General features: G+C 40.1%; 1 protein-coding gene and 1 non-coding gene across 5 annotated transcripts in view; both read left to right on the forward strand.

Moving 5' to 3' along the window:
* The window catches only part of CCNYL1 (cyclin Y like 1), a 42,760-nt gene that overhangs the window by 15,714 nt on the left and 4,658 nt on the right, over window positions 1–22,388 (forward strand). The window contains exons 4-10 of one of the 4 annotated variants that reach the window (XM_004262792.4): window positions 1,450–1,550; window positions 5,312–5,347; window positions 7,540–7,591; window positions 8,551–8,670; window positions 12,910–13,076; window positions 16,345–16,507; window positions 18,064–21,028. In XM_004262792.4, coding sequence (XP_004262840.1) covers window positions 1,450–1,550; window positions 5,312–5,347; window positions 7,540–7,591; window positions 8,551–8,670; window positions 12,910–13,076; window positions 16,345–16,507; window positions 18,064–18,180 — 756 coding nt within the window. In that variant the 3' untranslated portion in view covers window positions 18,181–21,028. Of the gene's footprint in view, window positions 1–1,449; window positions 1,551–5,311; window positions 5,348–7,539; window positions 7,592–8,550; window positions 8,671–12,909; window positions 13,077–16,344; window positions 16,508–18,063; window positions 21,029–22,388 lie in introns of those variants that run through there. The other 3 variants (XM_033428908.2, XM_033428921.2, XM_004262793.4) reach the window with 3 other exon arrangements.
* LOC117201867 (U6 spliceosomal RNA) lies at window positions 19,282–19,388 on the forward strand. Its single transcript, XR_004483991.1, has one exon. It is a non-coding gene; the product is annotated as a U6 spliceosomal RNA (small nuclear RNA).

Genomic DNA, 22,388 nt, shown 5'->3' on the forward strand with positions numbered 1-22,388 from the left:
GCATGGTGAAGACTGTTTTATATTAGTAGGAGGAAGGAAGGCTCATCTGAATTAGTAAACAAATGAAAACCGAAAACAAAACCCAGCTTTAAAATCGTTTGTATTCTGTGGTATTAAAGGATGCTACTATTCCTTCCAGTTGCTTTCAGTGATTGGGATTTGGTTATTGGCCTTACTTAAGGAAGAGAATTGTCCTAACATAGTTTAGGCCATTTTAGTATTTGACTATTGCCGTGTTCATGGGCTCTTCACAAATAAATGGATACTTCTAAAGTGTTTTAAAGATAGTTCATTCTCTAGAGGGTCTCAAAAAATTCTTTGTCACCTATCCAATACCACTGTAGATAAACTCTCACGAATTTGTATCTTTAGTAAGATTTACCTTCTAGTTGTAACTGATCTTAAATAATTTCTCAAACCCTTGTTGAATCCTAATTTGTTCCAGATTCTGTGCTCAGTAGCTGGAGGTAGGAGAAGAATCTTCCTAACCTGGAGAAGCTTGTTTACTTAAGAGAGTAGTACTATGCAAGCAGCTGAGACCATGGAACAGTTGGTAAATTAGATGTGTGAGTGTGCAGAAAGTGAGAAGTTTTGTGGTATGCCTGCTGGCAAAGGGATCCTAGAGGAAGATGGGGTCAAGCTTGCTGGGACAGGAGGAAGAAAAAGGCATTGCAGGCAGAGAGCAGCATGGGTGAGGCAGGAGTGTCAGATAACACAGAACAGAATTAGTACAATTTTGAAATGAATGGAAAGTATTCTCTGAGGTTCTCACTTGAGTAATGTAATGGCAGTCTTACTTAAACATGAAGTGAGAAGTTAAATTCTCCGAGTTGTTTTATCCGTTTTTTTGGATGCGAGAGAATCTTTAAGCAATACCTTTTTGTCCTCCCGATAAGGGAATTGAGGCCCAGAGAGACTTACGGCCCCCAGCTTTTTAGTGATAGAGCAGCTCTGGCATGCCCAGCCTCTGATTCGAAAACGTTTGTTTCGTCACGCTGTCTCCTGAAGTAATACATTTATTACTGGTGTTCATTTACTGCAGTGAAATACTCCTATGTCGATATTATATAAAGCATTACGTTTTATTGTAGTAAATGAATAGAAATAGGAAATCTCAGCTGCATTTCATTGCTTAAGGAAAAAACCCTGAAATCTTATTCTAAACTTTTTACATTATTATAAAAGGTAATTTATAATAGGTGCTTGCCAGGTTTGATTATAGGTACTATATCAAGGCAGCATTTTATAACTCATTTCTCAAAGCTCGTCTGTGGAAGTCAGAGTATAGAGGTTTCCCATAGAGCTGCACATGATATCACACTCAGGGAGTTCATGGAGTGTAAGAAAAATCTTAATGCTTTATCGTTTGACATTTTAACCAAGGAAAAAAACACACTTTTATAGGTTTAACTTACTGTGACATTTTCTTCTATTTCCCTTCCCCTTCAGGTATCTCCAGGGCAGCTTACTAAAAAGTATAGCTCATGCTCAACAATATTTCTAGATGACAGCACAGTCAGCCAGCCTAATCTTAGAACCACAATAAAATGGTGAGTACAACTAGGTTGCCAAGGGCTGAGTGACAGACCCCCTTATCGCTAAAAGCATCCTAGCCATACATAATTTCATTCATTTGAATTGTCCTTTTCAGTGATCAGGTTAAAAAACTGGTGTCAACTATATATTGATTTCAAGGACCTAAATATGAATTTTCAGTTTCCATTGTAATCTTAGAGTGCATGATAGAAGGGAAAGCCAGTTAGCAAATAAGAAATCCCAGAAAAAGTATAAATCTTTATATGACGCATTTCTGTTGTTAAGACGTTGTTGAACATAATGAGAAAGAGAGGTACTTTTTATTGGCTATTTCTAGAAAAAGTTATTTCTTTATGAGCTGTAGTCCTAAAACAACGTATACTACTTTGGAAGCTACTCTTAGAAGAAGGAACAGATTGTCCCCTACTGGCACCAAAGTGAATCTGCATTTAAATTTAATTGGATTTTGTCAGATTTATCCCACTGTGCATTTTTTTTCCTGCACTATTTCTGTATGAAATTTTACTTCTCCTTCCTGTCCCCCAAAGAGGGGGAAAATATATCAAACCAGTCTTAAGAAATACACACTCAAGCTTAATTTCTTTGTAGATGAAATTTGTTCAACTGAGGTTTTAACTTAATAGATAGATTTAATTTTTGTTTATATATATAAATATATCTCCAACACACAACTGTATCAATCACAGCAGAGAACAATAAAAGAGATGAGGTTTCAGAAACATGGCTGTGGTCAGGCTTATACTTAAGAAGACACGAACAGTGTCATGATGACGAAAACTATTCCTTAATTTCTGGGAGCACTTCATAGTCCACAATTGGAGACGCACTTTCAAAACACCCTAATGATGAACCTTTCAAGTTTATTTAAGAGAAAAAAGCCAAACGGGATGCAGCGCTTCTTGCCTCCTCCCTCGCAGTTGTCCACGAAACATTAACATCTCCTTAGGATATGAACGTTGATTTTCCAGGACACAGTTTGGGAAATGCTATTTGAAAATATTAATATCCTTATCCTTAATTTTATTTTTCGTCTTAAGTTTATATGCTAATTATATTTTTAATTGGTTTTTAATGTGCCAGCTTTTTTTTTAGCTATTTAAATTATCAGTAACTCCTACTTTAATTAAAGACAGCAGGTTCACAGTCATAATAATGTAACTTTCCTCTCTTGCTTACAATAATAGTTGCAGTCAAATCATGTTTCAGCAAAAACTGAGCCCCATCTCTCTCTGAAGTCCTGAGTTTGGGCACTTATCACATGATCACTGAATGTTTTTATTCAGCCAAGACACTGAATCTGTGGGTACAAAAACCACTCTACTTTGGCTAGAGTCACAGCTTCTTTTGAATTCGAAAGAGTCTGATGTCCAGTATATAATTCAAAAGTACTTTGAAGATTAACCTTGCTCAGGGACTTCCCGGGTGGTGTAGTGGCTAAGAATCCACCTGCCAACGCGGGGGACACGGGTTCGAGCCCTGGTCTGGGAAGATCCCACATGCCGCAGAGCAATTAAACCCGTGCGCCACAACTACTGAGCCTGCGCCATAGAGCCCGCGAGCCACAACTACTGAGCCCGCGAGCCACAACTACTGAAGCCCATGCGCCTAGAGCCCATGCTCTGCAACAAGAGAAGCCACCACAGTGAGAAGCCCGCGCGCCGCAATGAAGAGCAGCCCCCGCTCGCCGCAACTAGAGAAAGCCCGCGCGCAGCAGCCAAGACCTCACGCAGCCAAAAATAAATAAAATTAAATAAAATTTAAAAAAAAAAAAAGATTAACCTTGCTCAGACAAGGAGGTTTCATCCTTTTTTTTTCCAACCTAGTCTAATTTTTGGAAGTATAGTAAATTTTAATTTGCTCTCATTAAGTTTTAAAAATGATCATTCATCACATATATTATTGGTGAAATAAAGGTTTACTGAGAAAATAAATAGGGCCAGTTGGCTTTTAGGAATGATCTTGAAAATGTTTATCATGGGGTTAGTTTTCAGTGGGGTAGTTGTTCTCAGTGGGGTAGGTGAGCCTTATTAGAATCACTTATGCAACTTTTCAAGATATATGTTTCAGGATGCACAAAGTCCACCCGCCTGCCCCTGCCTCCAAGACACAGTGTCTGCCTGTCTGTCTGTCTGTCTCTCTCTCACCCATGCACACACACCTTTGGACAGGATGGGGAATGATGTGAAGCATGATCATATGGACAAAAGCATCCCGAGTGATTCTCTGATCTTAACCCTAACTCATTCATTCCTAAACTTTGCTGCACACCGCAGTCATCTGGGGATCTTTAAAAACAATCCTGATGCCCAGGTCATACCCAGTGCTGGTTAAATCAGAACATCTTGAAGCAGAAGCCAGGCAGTTTTTAAAGCTGCTCAGATGATCCCAGTGTGCAGCTGAGCTTGGGAGCCACTATTTGGTTAGAGGGCAGGAGAAAGAGAACTGCTTCTGATAATTGGTGGGACCTTGGGTAAGTCAGTTTTAAGCCTTGGTTCCCTTATCTGTAAAATGGGTTGTTTAATTAAATGTCATCTACGGTTCAGTGGTCCTTTCCATCGTAAAACTTCTAATTCTGTGATTTTAAAATCAATTTGAAGATGAAACTTTGAAGCACTATAGAAGTATCCATCTTTGATGCTAACAGTGTTACAGGCCTTAATACAAGTGCTAAGATTCTATAGACCTATTATAAAATTCAGATTTGCCTTCCCTCAGTTATTTTGAGTTTCCTTTTAGACACTGAGAACAAAGGGGAGCATAAAACTTAACCAGAGAACCCCTTTGTTGCCTAATATACAACATCTGTGAATAACTTAGGAATATAGTAACTTAAAAAAGAGTACTTAAGGGGCTTCCCTGGTGGCGCAGTGGTTGAGAGTCCGCCTGCCGATGCAGGGGACACGGGTTCGTGCCCCGGTCCGGGAAGATCCCACATGCCGCGGAGCGGCTGGGCCCGTGAGCCGTGGCCACTGAGCCTGCGTGTCTGGAGCCTGTGGTCCGCAATGGGAGAGGCTACAACAGTGAGAGGCCCGCGTACTGCAAAAAAAAAAAAAAAAAAAAGAGTACCTAAGGACTTGTATCTATCTGTTCGTTAATACTTTATTTAAAATAATTTGGAAATACCTGTCATTAATAGTATACTGTGCAGTATTATGCTGTATTATTAGCACTGCTTATTTCAGGATAGCTAGACCTATCATCAGTTTTGTGGCTATAAAATTTTGCTATTAAATTTTCTAATAATTATGTAAAAGTGATTTTAAGTCATTTTGGTATATTTATTATTTACTTTTAGGGAAATAATGGAAAACGGATGGGTAGGTGGATAGCGAACTAAATCAACTGAAATGCAGGGGCTAACAAAAAAAACCACACACACACACACACACATACAAACTACTATATGGCTTAAATTTAAGCATGTGTCTAGATAGATATAACTTGTACATGACAGAAAGTTTTGTGGGTAGAAGGACAAATGATGGGAAATATGTAATAATTTATATATTATAATAATCAACCAAACATGCCTTCTAACAGCATATCTAGCATTTTGGGTCTCCTAATTTTGCTAAAAGCCGAAGAACCTAAAACAAGGGGGAAAGCACCCATGTGGTACTGTTCTGAATTAGAGGATTTCAGGGCCACTGGGCCTCTGGAAGGTCTTCCCTCCTTGCTAACCCCTTTTTAAAAATGTCTTCAGGCCTGATATGATAAAAATCAGTTATTACAATGTATTTTTTTCCCTCCACAGTGTGACCTTAGCAATATATTACCACATAAAGAACAGGTGAGCTCTTTTAAAACCTATCTTGTTATTCCAGCTAATTAATTTACAAGGTATCAAGTTTAGTGTTAGGTAATAACTGTAGGCGTTACTGGCATAAGCTTTTATTATTAGAGTGCTTTTATTACAATATTGAAGTGAATCATTTTTATCTTAGGACTCTTAATTCTTAAGTTACCGAGCATCCCAGAGTGTTTGTTTATATGGGTTATATTGATAATTTACTGTAATAGAAATTGAAATTGAGAATTTAAAAAATTAAATCCATTGTATGTTAAAACAGAGTTTTCCTTAGCACTATGGAAATTTTGAGCTAGATAATGCTTTGTTGTGGGGTGTTGTCCTGTGTGTTATAGGATATATAGCAGCACCCTTGGCCTCTGCTCACTAGTTGCCAGTAGCACTTTCTTCCCTCCACATTACGAAAACCAAAACTGTCTCCAGCCATGGCCAGAAGTCCCCGGGGGGGACGAAATCACCCCTGATTGGGAACCCCAGTGTTTAACATAAGTCATTTTTTTTTAATGAAAAATAACTATTTTCCACGACAAAAAATGTTGAGAGAAAAGTATCTCCTTAATAGAAGACAGCTGATTCTCATATCTATTCTGTCTTCAGTCATTTGTTTTGAAGAAACAATATGAAGAAGATCCAGCCACGTGCAGATATATAGTTGGAAAAGGTGTATTTTTAAAGCCTTCAGATAATTTGGTATATTCTTTGATACTGTACCAAAAGTCTGCATGTGCTAGTTTCTTAAATTAGTTAAAATGGAATTCTAAATCATATCAATGAACTTGTAGTAAATACTATGTTAAATTAATACCCATTGATCTGTCATGCATACTGAGTAGATCTTTTTACCTGTACGTGACTTTATAATATTATACGTTGGTCATTTGGAAAGTATTGGTTCACATTTCTTTAGACAGTGTCAAAAACTCACTTTTGTTAGTATCACCACCAGTCTTACCAGAAAAGTCTTTTAAGTATTGAGAAGTTGTCAAGTTCACAATAGAAGGTACAAGTTTTCCAAAAATCCTGATATTCTTAGCTTGATGGCTTGAATTTTATCATTGGCAACAAGTAACTTTAGAGTTATTTTCCTTGAAGTGACAGGCTCACTTTGTTCATATTTGAAAGAATAACTGTCAGTTGTACATTCAAATAACGATGGTGTTCGATGAAAAAAGTGTTTCAAATAAAGATGGTGTTCTATGAAAAAAATGACTTACCACTAAGTCACAAGTGCTTTTCCTTAACACAGCCATATTTCAGTATGTAAAAGTGCTTAATGCATACTTTCCACTTATTCAGAATATTAAAAAGAAGGACCAAGGTTTAAGAACACTATTAATTTTTACTCTTTTATCAAGGATGTTCTTAAAGCAGAGTTTTAACTGCAAGTGGCAGTGAATAATTGAATGACTTCTAATTCAGTTTGGTACCACTGCCTTGATTCATGCTCAGAAACCAGCAGTTTTACCCACTTTTGCTTTTATACATCCATAGCAAATGTCACACAGTGTGAAGGGCAGGTGGTGTCTTAGTATTCTTATAAAAGCAGTTTTGACCTCTTGGGCCTCCCGAAGAGGGGATAGGGGAGAATCCCAGAGGTCTGCAGACCACATTTAGAGAACCGCTGTTTAAATGAGCACAATGTATTAGTGTGGTGAAATTTTAAATAAAAAGCCTGGTTTCTTTTAAAATAAAAAGACAATTACATTTTTAACTCAAACTATTTAAGAGACAGGAAGAAATACACAATAAGAATATAAAGAACTAAAGAGAAAAAAAACGGGAAAAAACCATGAATGGCATATTCACATTCATTGAAGTTAGAAGAATTTATTGCCCACCACCACTGCTTTATAAGATGTTCTTGCATATTCCAGTGTGAGGTTAGAGGAGTGAAAATATATTGGCTTACTAGCATTGCCTGTTAGGGAGGGTCAGTGCTTATTAAGGCAACTCTGGCTGGTTGTTGTAGAAAAGATTTCACGGAACTTGATGTGCTGAGTAAAAATAGGTCAGGAAACCTTTCTAAGGGCGGAATCCAGGAGAAGAGTTTATACTATACTGTTTGCTTTGTTGAAGGTTAAGCTTCCTCTACCCCTCTCTCTACTCCTAGCAGATATTTTACTAAGATAGTAACTCCCGAATTAATTTTTTAAACGCACATTCTTATTTTATAGAGATGCAGATAGATCCTTGGATATTTTTGATGAGAGATCACATCCACTCACAGTAAGTGTCAGTTTTATTGAAGTTGTACTTTTCTCTTATACAGTTGTGTTTATTTCATGCTGATTTGCTTTGAAATTAATTACTAGAAGAAAATTACTTCCTCCAGCTCGAAGTCAGATTCATCTTCCTTTAAGTCTTCTTCCCCCCGCCATGTTGTGTCTAGTCATTTTACCGAAGGCATGTTGTATAAGGGGTTGATGGATAAGAACCGAGTTGCACTTTGTATGAATAGTGAGCAGGTAAGTAAACATACCCAAGTAACAGAAAATGTATCTTTTGAAAGGATGATTTTCCATAGCATCAAACAATATAAATATTTGTAAATAAACCTAATATGGTAAGACCTTTAAGAAGAACATTAGAAAACTGTTTAAATTTTAAACCAATTAAAATGACCAAGTTTTAAAATTCACTTCTTCGGGTGCTGTGTGGCCATATGTGGCTGGTGACTGCTGTATAGGACAGCACATTCTTAGAGCCTTATGGTTGCAGGACACTGGAAATGTGTGACAGAAAATGTGACATATGGTGATCAGCAAGACTTTTGAGCCTAAAAATATTGGGTTGGCCAAAAAATTTGTTCGGTTAGTGAATATATTGTCCAATAAAATTCTTGGTGAAAATGAAAGCTGTGTCTTTTATTTTTACTTAAAACCAGTTGAACTTTTTGGCCAACCCAGTAGTTTACATTTGGTTAGAATTCTGTGGGGAGGAAGGTGGAAATACATAAATTTTCTGAGGTTGTGCCTGTATTTTTCTTTAATGAATGGTGGTGAGTATTGGATCTCTGTGGTATTTTAGGATCCCATTGTTTATATTTAAAAGGCTACAAGACATGTCACCCAATCAAAATTCTTTTAAGGGGCACGTGGGCCCAAGTGTGAAGACTGCTATCTTAAGGGTACTTTTAAGTATTTTTCTTCAATGGACACTTATATTGCATGTTTTCTCCTTTTCAGCGAGAAAAGGTTCCAGAGGAATACTTTAAGCATGATCCTGAACACAAATTCATTTACAGATTTGTTCGTACTCTTTTTAGTGCCGCACAACTAACTGCTGAATGTGCAATAGTAACTTTGGTAAGATTTTTTCTTTCATAAAGCATCTGTAGAAATTTCTGTCTTGTACACATGGTATGGTCCTGTTTTTCCCAAATGAAAGTAGGTTCCTGAAATGGTCATTAGAACTTTATTAAGAGAAACCTATCAAAAGAAAGTAAAGTATACACATTTGAGCTTTAATAATCATTATGATTTTAAATGTTGCCATTGCTTTTCTCATCACAAAACAATTGCTATTAAAGGCAGCAGGAGAGATTTCTGGCTTCTCCTTCCACACCTGAGGACACACATGCACGTGCAGTGCACACACGCACACACAGACGACGCATGCTGTGGTGGTAGGGTGGGGCGATAACTGAACTATCTGGTCCACAGGCAGAAACAGGTTCCGTGTAGTTTGAAGCTGAGTCCCAGACTGTACTTACTGCCTAGGCAGTTCTGATGTGTGTCCTGATTGAGAACTACTGCCCTCAATTCTCTGTTCCTCGGATAATGGTGTTAACCATCCCTGCTGTCCTCTTATTGCCTGCATGTGAAGTTGCCCAGGATTAGGGTGCCAGTAGTGCTTCAAAAGGCTTTACTCTAGTTAGCCTGCTAAGCTACAGCTGTAAGGACCTTTTTGTCATCCATTCTGAATTCCTATGGTAAGATTTTATCATTTGAATAATAAATCATATTCAAGTGAGAGGTAGTTGGGATTGTTTTACTCCTCCCTATAGCAAACCTGTAGGGGGGAAAGTCAGCTGCATGGCCTGCAGGGAAAGAATACTTAGGCCATTCACTGCCTGCTCCTGTCAAGGCAGAATTTAGGAGAGAAGGCTTGTCCTTTTGAAGAGAGACCCCTCAGTGGGTACTGGATCAGACACAGGCCTTTTCTTGGAGCTACAGGCCACTTGGAGTGCTTAGCACATGCTTGAGAGAGGCAGGAATGGTGCTTGCATGTGGAGAGCTAGGAAATGCAGGAAGGAGAGCATTTGGGTTGGAAGAGGGGCATTTCTTTGTAGCCAAGTTAAGCTTGCTGTACCTGCGAGACAGCAGAATGGCAGTGTCTAGTAATCATTTGAATATATAGCATTGGAGCATGACTCTGAGTTAGAGGGAGGGAATTAAGTGTAGCTGTTCAAATGCAGAGAAAGTATGTACAATAAAAAGTGGGTGGGCTTCCCTGGTGGCGCAGTGGTTGGGAGTCCACCTGCCGATGCGGGGGACACGGGTTTGTGCCCCGGTCCAGGAAGATCCCACATGCCGCGGAGCGGCTGGGCCCGTGAGCCATGGCCGCTGAGCCTGCGCATCCGGAGCCTGTGCTCTGCAACGGGAGAGGCCACGGCAGCGAGACGCCCGCGTACCGCAAAAAAAAAAAAAAAAAAAAAAAGTGGGTAGAAGATAGATCTGTAGGGACTATCAGCACTTAAGGGACAAATCCCCAGAGGAGCCGCTACAGTGGTAGGAAACCCAGCAGAAAATCATAAGAGACACCAGGAGAGGTTCAAGGAGAATGTGGTCCAAACGCTAAATGCTACCAAGAAGTTGCTCATGTCATAAATACCCACCAAACACCTACTCTGTGTCACTTTTCTACATGTGGGGGGTGGAGGAGAGAATAGGTTGGATAAATAAAGTTCTTGCCTTTATGGAGCAACTGTGGAAGACGTAAATGTTTTCTTTTTTAATTGGAGTACAATTGATTTACAGTGTTGTGTTAGTTTCAGGTGTATAGCAAACTATGTTTTTTTTAATGAGTATTTTTAATTTTTATTTATTTTTATTTATTTTTTTTTTGGCGGTACACGGGCCTCTCACTGTTGTGGCCTCTCCTGTTGCGGAGCACAGGCTCCGGACGCGCAGGCTCAGCGGCCATGGCTGATGGGCCCAGCCGCTCCGCGGCATGTGGGATCCTCCCGGACCGGGGCACGAACCCGTGTCCCCTGCATCGGCAGGCGGACCCTCAACCACTGTGCCACCAGGGAAGCCCCAATGAGTATTTTTTAAAAGATGACTATTTCAAGTAGTGGTAAAAACCATGAAGAGAAAGCAAGGTAAAGAGATAAAGTGATTAGAGGGGCTTCCTAGAAAGATCAGGAAGAGCCTCTCTGAAGAGGTGATGTTTGAACCCAGCACCTGGCTGAACTGAGGAAGAGCAGGAACGCTGGCATGACGGGCAGAGGGGACGAGGGCAAGGCTCTGAGACAGGAACATGCTGTGTGTTCAAGAAAAAGCAAGGTGGCCATTGTGATCAGAGTGAGGAACGAGGGAAAGAACATAGGTGATGAGGTCACAGAAGGACAATGCCGTACCGCACAGGGCCTCGTAACTTGCAGGCCACGGGAAGGAGGTATTTGTTTGATGGGAAACCTCTGGCAGATCTGGAGCAGCCGCATAAAGTACTCTTCATTTAAGAGGCTCTCCTGGCTGCTTTGGGGAGAACAGACTGTACTCTGTTGGGAGGCAGAGTGGAGGCAGAGAAGTTAGGCAGTGGCAGCGATACAAGTCAGAAGTGACAGACAGAAAAGCGGTCAGGGTACCAGTGAAGGCAGAGATAACAAGAAGTTCTAACAGATTGGAGCAGGATAACTCAAGTGCAGGTTTTTGGTCCCAGCGACTGGGCGTGTGGCAGTGCTCTTTCAGTATGAGGGAAGGCCTGGGGAGTGGAGCTCTGGGATGAAGAGCTCTGGGTTGTTTGTGTGAAGGCACCGGTGACCATGGCAAGAGTAGCCTCTGTAGAGTGGTAGCGGCAGGAGGCTGACTGAAGTGGGTTAAGGAGAGGATGGGAGATGAGGACGCCGTCTGGGGGACAGGCGGGGGACAGGCTGGGGACATGTAAGCATTCACACTGGAGGAAGCCTCTGACAGAGAGGGAGAAGTTGTTCAAAAAGAGACTAACTGTGCGAACAGTGTTCTGCGGAAGCGAGATGGGATCAACTTCATTCAGAGAAGAGTTAGCTTCAGTGAAAAGAAAGAAATCTCGCTTCCTCCGAGACAGGAGGGCAAGTGGGATAAATGAATATCGGCACGTGTACCAAGTTTGCCAGTATAAAGGTGAGAGGAAGTTGAGAGATTGCCAGTGTCGTTTCAGTGCCTCTGATTAGTCCCATAAAGTAGAGAGTTGAAGCTTGCAGGGAGAGTCGTTCTTAGGGTACTAGAGAGTGCTGAGTTCTCTGGGGAATGGGAGCAGAATTTCACTAAGAACATATAATCTCAATACCCGTGTTTGAAAACACAGTAGAGTTTGGGGAGCGTTGGCGAATCTGAGCTGTCAATCTGATAACCCTTCAGAGAGTAAACATACTCTTTAAAACTGGACATTTTTCTTTTTGTCAAATGGCATATATACTCTTCTGTAGAGGTAACAACAAAACACAGCTTACCTCTATAATCTTTACTCAGCTGTTAACTCCATCCAGTTCTTTGTAGGATAGACATTTGATACATGTAAAAGAAACCATGAAATCATCTCACAAACCAGCAGGGTTAGAGGAGCCCCAGGGATACAGACACAGGCAGCTCTTCCCACCTTAAAACCAAAAGAATTGACTAAGCTGCAGATTATGGAAGACAGAAATGAATAATGAAATGATAATGGAGATGTGAAAAATAGGGGATATGAAAAGGACTACCCTTTGTATGCATGTGTGTTCCTTAAAAAGGCACTAAAATATGGGAATACTCCACAGTTGTAAAGCCCCTTTGTACTGCCTGTCCTGCTGTGCCACACAGCAGCCACTGGGAGGCTCTCTTGACCACCAGTTTTTATCTTCAAGTTCATGCCACAAAAGGACTGGTTACTCTGAAGAGAAGATAAAGATGTGCTCAGTCTTACCAGAATTTTACACACTCAAGCATTATGTAAAATCGTCATGCAGCCACCACCAGTCTGGTAGGTACATTGCACGTGGTAGGCACTCAAGCATTTACTGAACAGTTGAAATCGACCCTGGGCTGTATGTGCTGCCTTTTACAAGTGGGTAGGTAATAATACAATGCGTGGCTTTAGAATGCCCTTTGCCGAGATGTCCTTTCATTCCTGTGACCAAAATTGGGTTGGAAATTCACACGGGCAGAGTAGAAATATCAGACTAACAGAAACATCTGACTTACAACCGTGACCTGGCCTCTGGCCTTGGCTTGTCTGAGCAAAGTCTTTGCAGAACCTAGGAATAAAAGGCATGTCAAAAAGAGATGAAATCTGTCATTCCTAACAGTTCTTATCACAGCACTTAAACTGAACTAAAATCAAAGATCAGTGCTCTACTTTTGCAGGTTTACTTAGAAAGGCTTTTAACTTATGCTGAGATCGACATTTGCCCCACTAACTGGAAAAGAATTGTTTTGGGAGCCATTCTTCTTGCCTCCAAGGTTTGGGACGATCAGGCTGTATGGAATGTGGACTACTGCCAGATCCTCAAGGACATTACAGTTGAGGACATGTGAGTTTGTAAGGTTACGGTGAACTTTGTAACCATTTTCCAATGCCTCATTTGCTCCCATAAAGTTTACATTTTAAGAAATGTTACATTGTGCAGAGAGCTGAAATAGACATAAAATTACAGCCTTCCTTCTATCTAGCTGTAGTATAACAACTTGTATTTCCCCTCATTAATTGGTAGGTCTTGATGTGTTATTGTTGTAATATTCTGCTTGATAAATTGAAATTATTTTTCTGGTGGTTTTTGCCAAACATTTTACAAGCTCACTACCAGAACAACATGGTACAGCAAGTAACTTCACAGCTTTCTTAAAGCTGTCTACCAGGTCCAGTCCATTTTTAAGGGGCACATGCCTGGTCTTTGAAGCAAGTGGCTACTGTTAAGGTCTTAGGGCCTCTAGACTACTGACAGGTTATAATTTCAACCTGAGTCACACATTGTGTATTTGCTTTTGCTGGTCTTTTCCTCCTTTTTATCTGAGGTTCTGTTGTTACAGAAACTATGATGTACAGGTAGCCACATATAAAGGTTTCAGATCCCTGTGTTCCTGTCTCCTCCCCTAAAGTCTGCTGAGTTAGGAAACACCTGCCTCTCAGGTAGGCCGGGAAGCATCACTGGGGCCTCACCCAGGGCACTCAGCAAACACAGCAGCAGCACTTTGTGGGGCCTTGAGTTAACTAGGCAGGTTCTCCTCACAGATGGCACGCTCACATTGGCATGAAACACCAGGCTTCCAATCTGGCTCTGGTGAAGGGCCCCAAGGGTGGGAAGCAGGATGAGCCAGAGAGGTAATTCCAGCAGACTCTCGAAGTGCCCGCTTGACAGTGAAAATGTCTTTGTGGGTGGCATTCAGGGAAATGTGAAAGGACACCTGTTGATTATATTGGACAGCAGAGGCCGATCAAGATGGCAGGCAGGGGCAAGAGTTTGTTTTTGTTACCTTTGCCCCTTACTCTAGATAATTCAGAATTACCAAAGTGCATATTTACAGCTGAAGCGAGGAAAGTTGTGACTAAGAGATGGGATCAGTGACTGTCAGTAGCTGTCAAAGTGGCTTTTGGTGAAAATGTCCACTTCGGTGATAATGTAGACCGGGTGGTCATGGTGATATTGCTGGTAGCAATCTTAGCAAACAGTGTAACAGCAGATAATGAATTTGAAATGAATAGAAGTACTTTTGGAAGTTGCAGAAACTAAAGTGACGTTGACCAACACTATCATCAGTCTTTAAACTGGTCCCTTGAAGGAAGGAAAATTTGTAATCGTGAACACCATCCCTGCCATGATGGCAGCTGAAATTTTCTCAGAGTCTGCAACTGAGCTGACTGGGGCTCTGGTTCCAGGTACAACATCAGAGAACATGCAGGGAAATGTGTGGGTGTTCATAGATGTGAGCCCAGGAGCATTGGCGGCAGTGTCCAGCTATGAAGAAACTACTTCTAAACAACGCTTTTCTGTGTAGAACAGAGAATCACCAGGAGTTATGTTTATAATAGGCTGCTTTTGTTTATGATCTTTGGAAGTCGGAAAGCATTACAGCAAAGTGTTTAATACACATTTGTTTCATCCCTCTGCTGTTGACCACTATTTGTAATGGTCTCATTTTGAGTCTGAATTGAAAAATTGCTGCCTATCTGCTTTTCTTTAAAACTGTCTAACATCTATGTGTCTTGTTAAATATATATTTCCCTTCAAAAGAGTAAGTTAAACTGAGCAGCTGCTGTTCAGAAAATTTGCTGCGCCTGTAAATGGTATGCTCTTCAGCCATCTAGCCATTTAAAAAACAACAAAAAACACAGAAGATGCATATTCTATAGGCATAATGCTTTTCTTCAGTGATTAAAGCTCTATTAATAGACATGTTAATCCTATGAAGTACTGTATTTCCACACAATTAAAATGTATTAGTGGAGAAAATATAAAAGGGATAGTGAAGTGCATTTATTCCTGTAGTAAATTAAGTCCTGATTAGCTGATTATCAAAACATTATCTGATTTACATTTCTATAGACTTCTGGCCGTATGAACAGGAAATTAATTTTGGAAGTAGGTTCAGTTAGGTTTAAAGTTCAACAAATGAGAAACCTCATTTCTGCTCATACTCTGCTCTCCATACAGGAGAACATGGAGCATTTGTTGATTTATCCAATGGATAAAATATTAACACTTTAAAACCAAGAAACCAAATGTATTGTAAAATAAGCCACTCGCATGTTTGTTTGGGTATTTATCATTTTTATATAATCAACTCTCTAAAGTGATTGCTGTGAAAAGTGGTAAGATTTACTCTAATTTTATAGTTATTTACTTAAACATTTGGCAAGCAAATGGCTGGATATGGTCATATAGCAGAAGCCTGCTCCCAACACTCTGCTTTCCCACTTCATTGAATTCGCTCCCTGTGGGCGTGTGCAGTCTGTCCTGGCACCTGGCAGGGGGCGGTAGGTCTGAACATCCTGGGCTGCCCTCCTAACACCGGGGGAAAACAACTGCTCTATCAGAGGTCCTATCGTAAAGTGGGTTTAGTCTAGCTGAGACATAATCTTACTGCCTTCCTAAGCTTAAAAAGTGCATCCTGTCCTGTCATGGTGACAACAACTCACCCTAGTAAGGTTAAGGTGAACAGAAACTTGCATTATGTCCTTTGACACAGCCCCATGCATTGTGGCGGGGGCGGGGGGGGGGATTCCCTTTCCCATCGAATGTAGCTTATTTATTTATTTACTTGAGATGAATCCTTGTTGCCTCAAGAGTTTTCCCCCCTCAGAGATAATAGCAGTGGCTCCCGATGGATCCATTTGTTGCCGTGGTGATGTGCCCACTCCTTTTGTTGGCTCGCCTCTACTTCAATAAGCCCCTTCCTGTCATCAGCCCGGTGAAAATGTCTGCAAGTTCTTCAGAGCTAATAAACAGCATACATCATTCCTTTCATCTGATCACTATAGTGGGGCCTTGTGAGTGAGTGTGGAGCATGAATCGTACAGCTGCACTAATGGAACTCTGAAGAATGAGCCCCTGAGTCAGCAGCATGAGTGCATAAGAGGGCCATAACCTCTTCCCCCTTGTCCCAAACTCAAAGTGCTGGGACGCAGAAAGGACCACAAATAGCAGTACCTTGTTTGAACATTAGGGTATTAATCCAGCTGGGTAGCCATTATTTGTTTCAAAACAGTATTTAGAGCCATCCTAGTAGCTCAGAATGGTATTTTTGAAGATAGCCCAGTTGACTAAAATTGTCCTGTGTTGGTTTTGTCTTCTTCTCCCCCAGGAATGAGATGGAAAGGCACTTCCTGGAGCTACTTCAGTTTAATATTAATGTTCCCGCCAGTGTGTATGCCAAATACTACTTTGACCTTCGCTCCTTAGCAGATGACAACAACCTGAATTTTCTATTCACTCCTCTTAGCAAAGAAAGAGCACAGAACTTAGAGGTAAGGCTGTGAAATCACTAACTGGGGTTTTCTGTCAGCCACCGAAGCCACATCTGTAGCTAAATTATATTAAGCAGTGATTAGGAAAATGGAAAGCTGTTAACAGTTTGAAGAGCTTATTAACCCGTTGGCATCATATTTCCTGTGTCTTTTATGGTTTATACAGGGAGCTCACATTATAAAAAAAAAATTGTCTCTTCTGTAACCATAATTTAGAATACTTTAAATCATATTTAATCTGTTCTTAATGGTTTTCCATTTGAACCTCTACACTTAACATATAACCATACATTAATAATTTCTTAAAATTGTATCCCTAATCATATGTACCTACATAATCTACTTACCACTCTTAACTGTCTTTTTTTTTATATATATAATTGATGTTTTGGACTATTTCTACTATTTCTACTGTCTTGATTTTTTAAATAAATAAATTTATTTATTTATGGCTGCATTGGGTCTTCGCTGCTGCACGCGGGCTTTCTCTAGCTGCGGCGAGCGGGGTCTACTCTTCATTGCGGTGCGCGGGCTTCTCATTGCAGTGGCTGCCCTTGTTGCAGAGCACGGGCTCTACAGCCCAGGCTCAGTAGTTGTGGCGCACGGGCTTAGTTGCTCCTCAGCATGTGGGATCTTCCCGGACCAGGGCACAAACCCGCGTCCCCCACATTGGCAGGCAGATTCTTAACCACTGTGCCACCAGGGAAGTCCCTCTTAACTGTTTTTTACGCAGCTTGCAGTTCGTGTGTGTGTGTGTGTGTGTGTGTGTGTGTGTGTGTGTGTGTGTGTATCACAGTTCAGTCCCATGAGTTTATTAGACAAAGCATCGGTGGCTAACCTGAGAGACCTATACTTGGAAGGTATAATGTGGGTTCAGATACTGGATGTAGAAAGTACATGAGTTTTTAATGTAAATGGTAACGTACATGGAACAAAGTAATATTTATGGCTTATGATTTTTGGTGGGTATACAGCAAAATTCACAACTGAAATGAACACATTTAAAATTGATACTTTCTGTGGTACCTTGGTGGTACTTTAGAATAAGATGTTTTTCTACCATAATTTATGTGCAAGTGAAATAGCACCTTTCAGCGCTTGAGTCATTAGACCTCTCCTACCTTCAGCACATACCTGCCTCATTAAAATTTTCTTAGAGTATGTAATAACTAATGAAAATTGAATAGAAGTTGAATAGCTGAGTAAACACTGATTTTGCCCAAGTGTATGTCCATTACGTTTAAGGATCAAGTGTGTAGGTAACAGATGATATTGCTATTAGGAGCCTATCATTAGGAACCCAATTTTTAAGTAACTCCAAGTTATTAGGGCAAGTTATCCCTTGCCCCAGCAATCTAATCATAGCCCTTAAAGGTTATTACCTTAGGGAATTGTCAGTTAGTGTAGATATCAGCTATCCAAAGTAGCAGTAACTATGAACTATCTAAACGAATGTAGATGTGTGCCTCATCAATGATGCTTTTTTGTTTTTTTAAGGTCCGAACATTTTTTTTCCCCCTAATTGTACCTATGTTCTACCTGATTGACTTTCCTAGGCCATTTCCAGATTGTGTGAAGACAAATACAAAGACTTGTGTAGAGCTGCTATGAGAAGGTCTTTCAGCGCTGATAATTTCATTGGTATTCAGCGCTCCAATGCCATCCTCTCTTAAGGGAGAAGTGAGGGGTTGTAACATCATAAACCCCTCGTAACAAGGACTGGAGAAATATCACCTCTCCTGCTCAGAAACCAGCAAAGTTAGTATTTTCACCTTAAAGAAAGACATTGAATTCAAGAGACTCATGGACAAGCGAAGATTATGCTGTAGGAAAGAACGGGACCTCGTCAATGTAACACACTCTTCTGTCCTTTTTAATGTAAACAGAGTTACAAAAACCACTCCAAAGCGAAAAGCTCCCAATCCACGCACAAATATCTGCTTACCGTGTAGGCCGATAGCTGTGAACTGTGTGAGGTTTTTTAATTAATAGTTTAAATTTTTAGACTTTAAAGACACTAACTATATAATTTTTCCTGTTTTTCTTGCCTCACTGTCCCATACTGCTGCATATTCCTTTAGAATCAGTGCAGTATTACCATTAAAAAATGTGACTCCTAACAACTCATAAAGCCAAACTTAGGAACAGACTGTTGTAGCATCGTTAGGTTTTGAAGGGTTCTTCCTCCCTACTATACCACTGAAGCTGCTAGTCATTATTGGCAATCAGTTTAAACCAAAAAGCTGCTGAATAACACTTGTCATCCACATTCTTTGCAGGCAGTACTTATTAGCATATTAGCATGTTTGGGATCATAAACAGAGAAAGTAGGTTATTTACTTCTATTGGGTCCGTGCTGCATTTCTTGTTAACTATGATGGTGCTTCTGATTTTGTGATGATTTTCCTCTTTGTTACATACTTGTATTAAAGGATATTTTCATAATTCCAGCCAACATGGTGGTCCAGTAATTAACAAGCCGGCAGTGAACTAGAAGGTGTCCCAGAAGTCTCAGTGAAATTGCAAGCCTGAATATAGTGTGCTTGGGTACTCCAGAACACTGTTGCAGAATTATAAATGCTACAGACTGGCAAAACGTCACTTGCAAGTTTAATCGAATTTCTTCTAAACTCATTTAGGTTTGTAAATTTTAAACATTAAGCTTTTAATATTAATGTTCTGTTTCAGCCCCTCTTGAGGATAGCAAACAATGGGCTGAAATAAAAAATTAAGAGCTTAAGGTCAGAATGGCCATCATCAAAAAATCTACAAACGTGCTTGCTTCGGCAGCACATATACTAAAATTGGAACGATACAGAGAAGATTAGCACGGCCCATGCACGAGGATGACACGCAAATTCGTGAAGCGTTCCATATTAAAAAAATAAAAATCTACAAACTATAAATGGAGAGGGTGTGGAGAAAAGGGAACCCTCTTGCACTGTTGGTGGGAATGTAAACTGATACAGCCACTATGGAGAACAGTATGGAGGTTCCTTAAAAAACTAAAAATAGAACTACCCTACGACCCAGCAATCCCGCTACTGGGCATATACCCTGAGAAAACCATAATTTGAAAAGAGTCATGTACCACAATGTTCATTGCAGCTCTATTTACAATAGCCAGGACACGGAAGCAACCTAAGTGTCCATTGACAGATGAATGGATAAAGAAGATGTGGCACAGATATACAATGCAATATTACTCTGCCATAAAAGAAACGAAATTGAGTTATTTGTAGTGAGGTCATACAGAGTGAAGTAAGTCAGAAAAACAAATACCGTATGCTAACACATACATATGGAATCTAAAAAAGAAAAAAAGGTTGTGAAGAACCTAGGGGCAGGACAGGAATAAAGATGCAGACAGAGAGAATGGACTTGAGAACACGGGGAGGGGGAAGGGTAAGCTGGGACGGAGTGAGAGAGTGGCATGGACATATACACACTACCAAATGTAAAACAGATAGCTAGTGGGAAGCAGCCGCATAGCACAGGGAGATCAGCTGGGTGCTTTGTGACCACCTAGAGGGGTGGAATAGGGAGGGTGGGAGGGAGACGCAAGAGGGAGGAGATATGGGGATATATGTATACGTACAGCTGATTCACTTTGTTACAAAGCAGAAACTAACACACCACTGTAAAGCAATATTATACTCCAATAAAGATGTTAAAAAAATGAGTTTAGAAGAAATTCAATTAAACTTTCAAATGATGTTTTGTAAGTTTGTGGCATTTACACTTCTACAAGTTTCAAAGCTTAAAATTGCACTAAGACTTAAGGGGATACCTTGTATCTTCATAGACCTGCCCATCTCTTTCTAAAGTAGTCCTTTGCAAGGCTGGGCCGCTTACCTGCTTGATCACCTAAGTTTCTTTTTTCTAGATTTGGTAAAGGAATTATGAACAACAGTGTTAATTCACATGTAATAAATTGAAAGGAACTGGACCCTAATAGTAGTGATAGAGTAAGTGATACGAAACAGCTTTTCTATCCTATGTGTTAACCTGGCTGTAGGTGTCTCACTTCAAGTTCTGCTATTGAAGAGGAATCATGTAAAACCTTAGGAACCCTTACCTCAGGCTTTAAAAGGCAGGGAGGTCCAGTAATCAGTCTTTTAGAAGATGGGTAACGATGTCACCTAAACTTGAAATGTTAAAAAAGAAAAGTGTTCTCAAGTATGTGAAATCTTTCTCCTCCTACCTTCTCAAATGTAATCCTAGGAATTTTGCCTGTAAACAAAGCATTTCTGGGCCAGAAATACTTTCTCTCTTTATAGCAAGGCTTCACATTATATTGAGTGCTGCAGGTTCCATCATTTTTAAAGGACAGAGACATAAATGATAAATTACGGTATATAAAATATTACAATCTACCACCTCAAAAAATATTGTTTATGGAGTTTGGAGCTTCAAATACTGATTGCAGTTTTATTTTGAAAAGAATGCTACAACTTATGTGGTTTTTCTTCCTCATGTTTATATTAAAAGAAAAGCTAATAAACTCTATTTTAATTAAAATATATGGCTACTGTGTTTGTAACACTTCTCACTATTCACATAACAACTCTGTCTAACTCAAATGTTTTCAATCAGCTCTGATAGTCGGGCCTTAAAGCATTTTCAAACTAACCATAAGTTGTTTTGACCCCTGCCTTTAGTTAAGAGGTAGTCATTTATATCTTCAGCTTACGCTCTTTTCAACCTGAAGATAATGTAACTTAAAATCACTGGCTACAGTGCTCGGTGGCATAATGCATTAGATGGCATTTTTTAATTGTTTGTTATGGTGCCAAGATGGAAATGCACATTGAAAGATAAAAGTGGGTAAATACACAGAGAAAGGAATTACAGGGATACTGTAGAATCAGAACTTGAGTTGTTTGAGGGCTTCAAGCGATTGAACAGGAAAGAAAATGGAAGAACAGGAAGCAGTAGAATTGTGGTTGCTGTTAAGAGGGTGACTTTTTTTTTTTGGCGGTACGCGGGCCTCTCACTGTTGTGGCCTCTCCCGCTGCGGAGCACAGGCTCCGGACGCGCAGGCCCAGCGGCCATGGCTTACGGGCCCAGCCGCTCTGCGGCATGTAGGGATCCTCCCAGACTGGGGCACGAACCCATGTCTCCTGCATCGGCAGGCGAACTCTCAACCACTGCGCCACCAGGGAAGCCCCTAAGAGGGTGACTTTTAAACAAACCACGTAATTTGACTTTAACATGCTATTTCACTTACATTCAGTTGGAAACATACCAGATCTCTAAAGTTTCTTTTAGACCCTAGCCACTGCACTTGAGCAATATTCCATCAGTCCTGATAGTATTGCCATGTTTTCATCCACCTTAATTACCTTCCTAAGGTCAGATCTTTAACTTTGTTCTTGTTCAGTTGCTGACTAGGAGAAATGATCTTATTTAGTACAGAAGGGAAAAAAATCTATCACAAGTCACTGTTTATATCAATAGTTTGCACCGCATAATAATATGCCAGTTACTAAGCAGAAATGCTGACATATCTCGAGTGGTCGAAGGTTTAAAACAAAAAAAATTGGGGGTAGGAACATTGGACATGAGTAGCTTCAAGAACAAGTTGGTAGAATAAGGAGAATCACTAAAAATTGCTTTTTCCCTTCAGCTTTAATTCTAGAGGCAATACAGCCATTTTAATAAATGGGAAATTGAGGCAAATTAAGGTAAAAATTTAAACCACTGAAAGTAGGTTCTCCAACAAATATGGGGCATGGAAACTAGTTACTAATAGGGTGGCAACTATGGCATTTTTTCCCAGGATTTTATACTTAGGAAGGGTTTGTTCCCTAAAGTAGTAAGACTATAAAAGAATATCTGACTACCTGAACTCAAATTTTATTTTTTCGCTTTTAAAAAA

Source organism: Orcinus orca, chromosome 7 (genome assembly GCF_937001465.1).
Source record: "Orcinus orca chromosome 7, mOrcOrc1.1, whole genome shotgun sequence".
Taxonomy (NCBI): Eukaryota; Metazoa; Chordata; class Mammalia; order Artiodactyla; family Delphinidae; genus Orcinus; species Orcinus orca.